Below are 9,564 nucleotides of genomic sequence, written 5' to 3' on the forward strand. Positions count from 1 at the left end.
TCCCCAGTCCATCCCATCTTCCCGGCTCATCCTGCCCCAAGCTCCCCCGGGATACCCCAGCCCCATCCAGGGTACCACCACCCCATCCAGGATGCTGCGCTTGTCCAGGATATCCCGGAGGGTCGGGGTCCCCCGCTCGGCCACGGCACTGCAGCCTTGTCCAGGACACCCCAATTTACCTGGGTTACCCCAGCTGGTCCAGGGTTTGACAGCCTCTTCTGGGGAGCTGCAGCTCCCCCGGCTCATCCAGGGCACCCCGACTTGTCCAGGGTACCACCATCCTCTTCCTCCATCCATCGGGTTTGGACCGTGGGCTCAGGTAGCGCAAGTTTGTGGCTGATCTGACTGATGCCGTTCTGATCTCAGCTTCACAGAAGAGGGATTCATCCGCTTTTCCCGCAGGGAGGTGAAGGTCCAGTGGTGCTGGGGGGTTATCTGGTGGAAGGACTTCAGCGGGGTTGGATCAGGCCTTGCTCTGCAGAGGCAGAGGAGGAGGCTCTTCAGAGTGGAAGGTGAAGGTGATGGCATGTCCAGAGCATCCCGGTGCTTGAGTACCACCAGACATCGATGCATTTTTAGCGCTCAGCAGAAGTGCCATGGGAGTTGTATTTTGCTTTGTCATGCAAAAGTTAAAAATAGTTGCACTTAATTCGGCACTTAAGCTTTTTATCCTGCTTTTGTGCTCACTTCTCGGCCGGGAAGAGCCTTCTTACGGGGATGTGCCAGTTTTTATTAGCAACGCTTTGCTTTTCTGTACTGCCTCCTCCTCTCTTCAGCCTCTCAACTTTGTTGTTATTCCACAGATCCCAAAGCCCGGAGACGTGCCGGCAGCCAGGGAAGCACAGGTTTTGCGTGGGGATGCAGACCCGGAGTCTGCTCCCTGCCTCCTCGGAAACTTGTTACATGACTTAAGGCTGACAGTGTCATTTTTGTCATCTCTAGGCATGGAGTGGTCAAGAACGAGGACACCTTCAAGACCTCCCCGTTTCATTTTGATCTGTGGTTCTACTTCACTCTGCAGAACTGGGTGCTGGACTTTGGGCGTCCCATTGCCATGGTGAGTCGGCAGAGGCAGGCGCGCTGCTTTGCTTGCGATCAACTTCTTTAGGGTGGAGAACAAGGGGGCAGAGCCGTGGTGGTCCCCTGTAGACCCATGGGCTGTTTTCTACACCAAAGGGACGCCCCTGAGGAGCTGTCCTTGAGACGAGGACCGCTGTGATGTACTGGTATGAGTAACTGGTACCAGGTGTGTTGCTCCAGTCACAGGGAAGGTATCTGGGAAACTTATTCCATGTCATCTATCCCACAGCTTTATGTTTTCATAAGAAAACTTACCTGGAGAGGTTCCTACTGCTCTTCCCCACACCTTCCCTGTATCTCTGGAGCTTGGGACTCCTGCTCTCCAAATAGTGCAGGGCAGAAGTGGCCATTACCCTCAAACTTAATTTTTTATTGCTGGCATCTGCACGTGGCAGAGGGTTAACGGAGACCCACGGCTGCGGGACTCACGAATGCCTTGCTCGCTCGCTCGGCCACACAATTTCCCGGCATCGGCTTTGGGCAGCGCTGCAGGAGCGGGGAGCGGAGCTGTAAATACACTGTGCGTTTAGCACCCGCTTCCAGACTGCGCTTTTAGGGGTGCTTACTGCAAGGAGAGCTGCCCGGCTTCATTACAGACAGCTACGTGAAGTCAAGCTGACGATGAGCAAGCAGCGGCAGTCCAAAGCGGGGATTTTCTCTCTTCCTATCTTTCAGCCAGTGCTGGGGCTGTAATCACAAGCTGGGTGGTGAGGATATACTGATGTGCTTTTTTTTCTGCCCCCTCCTCAGATAATCCTACCTTTGGAGTGGTTTCCTCTAAACAAACCGAGTGCTGGAGATTATTTCCACATGGCTTACAATGTTATCACACCGTTTCTTCTGCTAAAGGTAAACCTCGAAGTGCAGGTGTTACTTTTTTAATATTACTGCTTGTGAAAAGAGGGCAAACAATAGTTTTGTAAAGGCTAAGAGGTTGTTAGGAATTTGTTGAACAGATGTTGGTTATTCACAAACACCTGCAAGTGAGCCAGCCCTACTGTACATTAGAGGTTTCCCACCCCAGAAAGAATTTGGGATGCCACCTTTTAAAGAGCAAGGCAGTGCCCAGCTTAATGCAACTCCATTTCCCGCATATAGAAAGCAAATTGCTTCCCCTGGGAACTCGGGATTCAGGAGGAGTCAGAGCCCTTCTTCCTGGCTGAGCCAAAGCCTATTTTTAAGACAACATCCATCCATGACTTAAAAGACCTTATGAGACAGCTGGAACTACAGTAGATTTTATAAATTGTTCAGAGCTTAATTACACTTGCTCTTCAACATTAGAATTGTATCTTTAGCTTGAATTTATCTTGCTTCAGGTGCCAGCCATCATATAAATGGATCATGTAAACCATTTATGAGGTTAAAGACTGTCGTATCATTAGAAATCTTCTTATATTAAATACTTAGCAGCCAGAAGATATGAGAAAGCAATTATAAATATATTTTAACCTTCATTAGCTAGAAATTGAATTATGTCCTAAGATGTAAATGATTCTCTCTCTCTCTCCTGAGTCTGTCTGGGAGATTTTAAATGCCGGTGTGGCCAAAAAGGAATATTCAGGATCTGGTCCTTTGGGGGATGTGAAAGCTCTGAAGCTCGGTCTGACCCATCACAGTCTGACACAGCCGATTTCTGCAGGCTGGGTACTCATCAGGTTAAAATTTGCTGTCTTGGACTTCCCTGGCGGCACAGCATGAAGGGCTGATCCACAGAAAAACCCCATTTGTTATTCAGGGTCCATTTCTATTGCCCGGTGTCCCCTCGAAGGATGTGTCCCACTGTCCTTTTCCATCAGACGAGAGCTTTCCTGGACCTTTTGCTCTCCTCATCCTCTCTGACTCCTCTGACATTCACGCAGCAGTTACAGAGAAAGGGAAAGTTAAGCCTCAAAATTAAATACAAATAAGGAGCTTTTCACTGTTTATGAAGGGCTGCAAAGCTGATTTGGCAGCAGGGAGACAGGAGGCGAAGGTGGCCCCAGCTGATCCTCGGGCTGGGCTGACGCGGCCCCCCTGACCCACGGTTCCCAAGGCCGGCTTGGCATCCCCTCCAAAGCCTGAACCACTTAAGCTGGGATTTACATCTTTTGAAGTCTTCCCTGCTTTGCAAGCTGAGTGGAGAGAAGCTCCTGCTCCTCATCCCCAGCCGGGTTTGCGGGAGCTCACCCCAGGCTCTGAATAACACCGGGCTCCCCACCAGCCTGGCGTGCCTGCCTCCACCCAGACCGAAGCAGACCATGACATGGTACGGGGACATCGCCAAAGCTGGCCTTCAAAAGGTTGCCTCAACTGGTTTTGCTGGCAATTAAGATATTTCTAGATACGGGTTTAAATGCAGCTTCCTCTTTAGAAGAAAATAGACAGAGAGGCGACTCTGATTCCATGAGAACAAAGAAAAAAAAAAAGAAAACCCCTAAACAGTTCAACACGAGTCCTTTGCAAAAATCAGCGGAGAATTAGGAAGAGGCCAGTGTCTGAGCTGGGGGAGCGCAGCACTGAGCCGAGCTGAGCGCTGCTGGAGGCTCTCCCTGCCAGCGGAGGGTACAGCCAGCCTCCCACCGCCCCCAGAAAGCTGCTGCCTTCTTTCTCCTTCGTCGGTTTGGATCACATCTGATGAAGAAATTGCTTTGAGTGCTGTATTAGAAGTAGTGGATCACTGATTCGGTTGAAGCGTTGACTTAGGTTAAGGGTGCTGCTTTGTAGAAAGGTTTAACAAGGGCGGAAAAAAAAATGTGGGTTTATTGTTGCAAACAGGGATAAAGCGTGTACTCAAACCTGAAGGCCACGTAGGCTGGTAGAAACGTGTCTGAGGGAAAGTAGCTGCAGTCAGGGAAGTTCATTCTGGTTCAGTTACTCCGGGGGGACGACCGTGTGTTCCCCGGCAGGGTCCCAGCCGCCACAGGCAGCAGCTCACTCCTGCTACGGCAGCACAACCTGCAGCTTTCTGCAAGCCTCTTGCTTGGTTTTTTTGAGGATTTTTGGAAGGCACCGTAAAGTCGGAGCAGGCAGAACTTGTCGTGCATCTCTGCTGGTACCTCCTCGCTGTTCCAACACATCTCTCTGGTTTTAGCTTATCGAGAGATCCCCCAAGACCTTACCGAGATCAATGGTCTACGTCAGCATCATCATGTTTGTCATGGGAGCCAGCATCCACTTGGTCGGAGACTCCGTAAACCATCGCCTGATTTTCAGTGGCTACCAGCATCATCTGTCTGTAAGAGAGAATCCCATCATCAAGAACCTGAAGCCAGAGACACTGGTAAAGAGGCTGTGTTTTACACAAGCACTTAAAAAATACAGTAACTGCTTGTTCTTATTTAATAGCGTCCTGTTCCCTCTGCCCTTTTAAATCTCTCTTCGTTGCATTGCAGATTGATTCCTTTGAGCTGCTGTACTACTACGATGAATATTTAGGTCACTCGATGTGGTAAGCAATTTATAGCCTATCTAGCAGCCTCAGAATATAAAACAAGGAAGGGCAGATCTGATCTGATCATAGCTTAATATGTAAAAAACCAAAGCACAGCTGATGAGAGCTGGCTGGGGATAATGTTCTCCTAGCCAGCTTGATGACAGTGGATCTCTCCCCTGGAAAAGGGCCCGTTCCCCCTAGTTTTGTCTCTGTCTCAGGGGTATTTCTAGGACGTGGCAGCTGTTTGACAGCTGCAGGGGCCAGAGGAACGGCTTGACTGTTCTCGTCCCTCGGCCACCTGCCACGGGACACCCAGGTGAAGAGACAGGTTACAGCGCAGGTCTGAGGGCTCTGCCAAGTCCTTGGCTGTCACCACCCACATTTTTGCTCCTCTGGAGGTTAACCCCAAAACCACCCGACTCTGCCCGGTCTCTCTAGCCCTTTGCTCGCTCCCATCCTTTACCATGCATTGGTTTAGTGACCCTCCAGAGGGAAGGGTTGCTCGCATAGCCAGACCAGTGCCGCCCAGTAACAGAGACCATTTGGCCACAGTGACCCAGGGAGCTGAGTTAGGGTCCAATTTCAGCGCTATCGCCCCAAGCCAACCCTAGAAATGTTTGTTCCAGCCGGACAGCGTGCTTCAGCCAGCATGGCTGCGCTTGCTGACCCCGGGGCAGGTAATGCTGGTAGTGCCCGCAGGCTGTGGCAGGTCCCATCAGCACCCACCTACCCACGTGAGCAGCGCCCAGCCCTACAGACGTGTCCCTGTCCCAAGTCCTGCGGCTCTGCCTGCACCGACGACCCCAGGATGGACTGTCTGGCCCTTTAGCCGCTGCCAGATAAGCCTGAGATTCCTCACAGCAGAGGGAAATCTTTCCCCTATCAGGCTTTCCTGGTTTATTTGCTGTTCCTTGAGCGTTGTGAAGCAAGCAAATCCCATTCTTTTAAATAAAAAAGGGCTCTGTTTCAGGTTGTTGAAATCCTGGTCCACATCCTGCTCTCCTGCAGTTCAGCTTTTAACACAACACAACGTTCTCACACGGCTTCTTAGAGCCCAGGAGTGTAACAAATGCAATTGTTCGACAGAGCACTTGAGCCCAGCCTTTGACCTAATCAGCAAACTTGGGCTTTTCCTGCGAAAGCCCCAGAAGTCTCAGTATCTGGAGGAGCCCTCGGTGCAGCCAGGACATACAATAGCCCCACACCAGGCACTGCCAGCCCTTCATCTGGCGTACGGATGCAGCAGTAACCTCATAGCAAGAGCTGTGATGCTGGCAGAGAGGCGATGCCCTGACCGGCACCACGGGCCCCCACAGAGCAGGACCCCGCGCCCCAGTTGCCCACTGCTTCACCTGCCTGAGCACACGTGGCCGGAGCAGGCTGGGCAGCCCCTGCTTCTGCTCTTTCACCAAATTAATTCATAGGAATTGCCTATGTGCATGTTTGGATTTGGGGGTGGGGGGGTTTAAACACTTTCCAGGGTCACACCACCCATCAGAGCTGTTTACGTTTGCAGGTATATCCCTTTTTTCCTGATACTGTTTATATATTTCACCGGCTGCTTCACCCCTGTTGAAGAGGAGAGCAGGATGCCAGTGGCTGCCTTGCTGCTGATGGGGCCCAGCAGCCTTTATTACTGGTAAGTGGCTTCTGCCCAGGGCAGACCTTGCTGCAGCTTCTGCTCTGCAAGTCTGGAAAATCATATCAAATCTCGTTGAAATTTGCAGCCACTTTACAAGTTGGGACAACTTCAGGATCACCCATCACCACTCCTGTCCCTGCTCGGGGTGTTTCTTCAACCACAGTCGGTCACAGGGTTATTGCTGGAGCTCTGGCTTCCAGCCTCTGTGGTACTTACCATCTGTCCCCCTCCAAAGGCTGCCGGTTGCTGTGCTGTAGACAGTTGCTTGACAATTTTGGGGTGCTCACCCGGCGCCTGCAGCGCATCCGCCTGGTCCCAGCTTGGTGGTGGCAATGGGGATGCTCTCACCAGTTGTCCAGGCGTTTCCCACAGAGCCCAGGCCACTTGTGTGATGCTCAGACGCAGCCTCCTCGGCTCGCCCTGCGGGTCCAAATAGCCTTTTGAGAGAGGTCTTATTTATTTCCCATTTTCATTAGCCTCATCTTCCCAAACAGTTTCCCTGATGGCAGCCAAACAACTTCTCATTCATCTTCAGAGATGATGTTCTCTCTTGCCTATGGCTTTGCCCCCTGCTGAGACTGTTTTTATACAGTAAATTAATTTTTGATAGTCAAAATCATCAAGATGATTTGGTCAGTTCCCAGTTACCCCACTGCACTTCCTTTAAATACATCAGCATGAATCTCTGCAGTTTGTGTGCTAGCCATTTAAGAACTGGGCAACGTAATTCCTCCTTTCCCCCTGCTAGCACCCGTTCAGGCCTGGCCGCTGCCAGATACGGCACAGGAGGAGCAGCGGATTTTTGGCCTAAATGAGCACAACACCCATGGGTCAGAGCCAGAGTCTGGCTTGGGTTCTGCCTTTAAGCATCCCATTCACAAACTGAGCCCAGCCCCTTTCAAATCCCATACTGGGCACATGTTTCTTTACCCATTCTCTTAGCGAGGGCCATAGCTCAGTTGTTACTGTTAAGAAACGTGAAAACAAATCACAGCTTAAAAGCTGGCAGTGGAAAGCAGCGCAGCGTTGTTTGTCTGGATGTGGAGAAGGGGGAAGACGTTCACCCCCGGTAAAGCTGGAGGTGCTGGGGGCTGCGGTGGCTCAGGGCTTTCTCCCACGGGGCACTAACGGGTGTTTTTGCTTTGTAGGTATCTCGTGACAGAGGGTCAGATTTTCATCCTCTACATTTTCACTTTCTTTGCCATGATGGCTTTAGTGATGCACCAGAAACGCAAAGGACTTGTCCTGGACAGCAATGGGCTTTTTCTCTTCTACTCTTTCATCATAACGCTGGTGCTCATTGCTGTTTGGGTGGTTTGGCTGTGGAATGACAAAATTCTCAGGAAGAAGTACCCTGGCGTGATCTACATCCCCGAGCCGTGGGCATTTTACACCCTGCACATGAACAACCTCCATGCTGCAAAGGAAAGTTTATAAGTTTTGATATTTTAGAGTGATTTGAAGAAAAAAAAAAAATCTAGTTTTTCTAATGTAGATGTATTTCAAATAAATTCCTGACCACCATTGGCTGCAAGACATCATCGTATGTTAAGCAGACCTAGCTAGGGAGGGGGGGTTTGAACAAAAGGGAAAAAATACTCTTTGTGATTTAACGCTTTAAAGCCAGGGTCACGGGAGGGCTGTCTGCCCTGGCTTTGCACCAGCCAGCCCTCACAATTGCACGACGCCTTTCCATGCTGCACTTTTTTGGGTGCTTACGGGACAGCACCAAATCCCTCCTGTATCAGAGCAGGGGCGCAGCATCCCAGCCCGCTGGTGCTCCATGCCGCTGGCAAACCCCCGTACCACCATCACCGCCCCGGAGAGCATCCCAGTCTTTAATGGGAGCAGCTTGCCGGGAAGTCGGAGTGCTCTCGCCCTCCCCATGTCTTGGCACAGAGGAGTGTTATCCGAAAAAAAACAGCTGAGCAAACATGCTGGGAAGGGGCTGAGCCACCCTACCTTGGATCTGCACGGCAGCTCTGCTGAGCCGTGCCTCCCCGGGGAGCCCTCCCCGGGTCCCGGCCATCAGCACCGGGGTTAAGCCCTCGCCGCTGAGTGCAGGCGCGGTGCAGTAAGGGCCAATTCCCCCCGAACGCAGCCCAACAAGAGCATCGGGCACGGGGTGAGCTCCAGTGTGGTCTGCGCTGCCCGCGGCTTCTGCTCCCGCTCATCCCTTCTGCAGTCTCAGGTGATGGAGCTGAGCTCCCGCAACTCCAGCTGCATCCCTGCCATGGTTTGTGTCTATGAAAGTTGCGTTACAGCCCTGTGTGACGGAATCCAAGTGGCCGAAGAAAAGCTATTAGCGAAACATATCGAATAAAAACATTTAGTAAAAGCTGAGTGACTCAGGTTGCTTCCTGAAGCAGCTCTGTGCTTTGAAGGGAGAATCTTTATCCCACGAGACCAAAGGGCCCTGAACGTGCCATTGTAACAGAGCGTTGTCGACCCTGGGAACGGTCCAGGTCATGCTATCGTGGTCACTAAGGCCACTAAATATTTTGTTCTTGGGTCTGGATCTCCACCGCAGCCTAGCATCAGGTACCTCATCCCCCCGCACTCGTCCCAGCCCCGCCTGCTGGTTCCTTTTTGGGACCCTTCAAGCACCGGCAGATCCGGAGAGGCAGAGCATCGCCCGTCCCGCACCCAGCTGAGCTGCTGGCTCAGCTCTTTTTGTAGGGGACAGGATGGGACAAAATTGTAGATTCATGCATAATACTTGCTGGTCAATGGCCTTAATGTTAACTGAGGGGCAGAAGCATAGTGCTGGAAGGGACGAGAAGACGTGAGCAAACGCACTGGAGCCCTCCCTCTCCCTCAGCATCATTTCCTCGGCATCCCCCTTCCCAGTCCCGGCCGAGGGCTGCACCAAGACCTGGCAGGCCTGGAGGCCATTTGCTCCCGAGCAGGTTAACTAAATAAATGCTAATAAATAAAAATGCGGATCTTTTGAAACCATCTCAAAAATCCCTTCTCCTCTCAGCCCGTCTGCAATATCCCAGCTCCGCCGTGTTTGCGTCTGCAATATCCCAGCCACATCACCAGCGATGCCCAACGCCCCGCACGTGCAAAGCCTGAATTAACTCCTGCTGCCCACCAGCAAAACCCCTCCAGCAGCCAACTGCAAAGCTTTAAACCCCCTCCCCGCACCTTTCCCCAGCGGCCTCCGCAGATATCAACAAGGCTGGATTTGTCTCCCAGCAGCTAAGCTTAGCGCAAGGTGTGCAGCTACTTGAGATTATCAAACCTTTTCCGCTCAACCAGCTCATCTCCATCCAGCCCGCACCCCAAACACCCTTAAACCCCGACCGAGGGAAGTTCTCGCCCCGCTCCTCCCGACAGCATCGCTGCGCGGGGTCCCGTCCAGCGCCCCAGGGGCTGGGGAGAGCAGGAGCCGTGCTGGCCGGGGGATCCAGCCCGGGCAGGG

The 9,564-nt window shown here is 52.0% G+C and overlaps 1 protein-coding gene across 1 annotated transcript; it reads left to right on the forward strand.

Moving 5' to 3' along the window:
• Positions 1-913: 913 nt before the first annotated feature.
• On the forward strand, positions 914-7,659 carry CLN6 (ceroid-lipofuscinosis, neuronal 6, late infantile, variant; the record flags this gene model as incomplete). The annotated part of the gene is made up of 6 exons (XM_009703006.1): positions 914-1,057; positions 1,831-1,929; positions 4,154-4,342; positions 4,455-4,510; positions 6,012-6,134; positions 7,286-7,659. Coding segments are annotated over 6 exons (900 nt in total), but the record flags the coding sequence as incomplete, so codon positions are not given.
• Between the last annotated feature and the right edge of the window lie 1,905 nt (positions 7,660-9,564).

Source organism: Cariama cristata, unplaced genomic scaffold (assembly GCF_000690535.1).
Source record: "Cariama cristata isolate BGI_N322 unplaced genomic scaffold, ASM69053v1 scaffold18746, whole genome shotgun sequence".
NCBI lineage: Eukaryota > Metazoa > Chordata > Aves > Cariamiformes > Cariamidae > Cariama > Cariama cristata.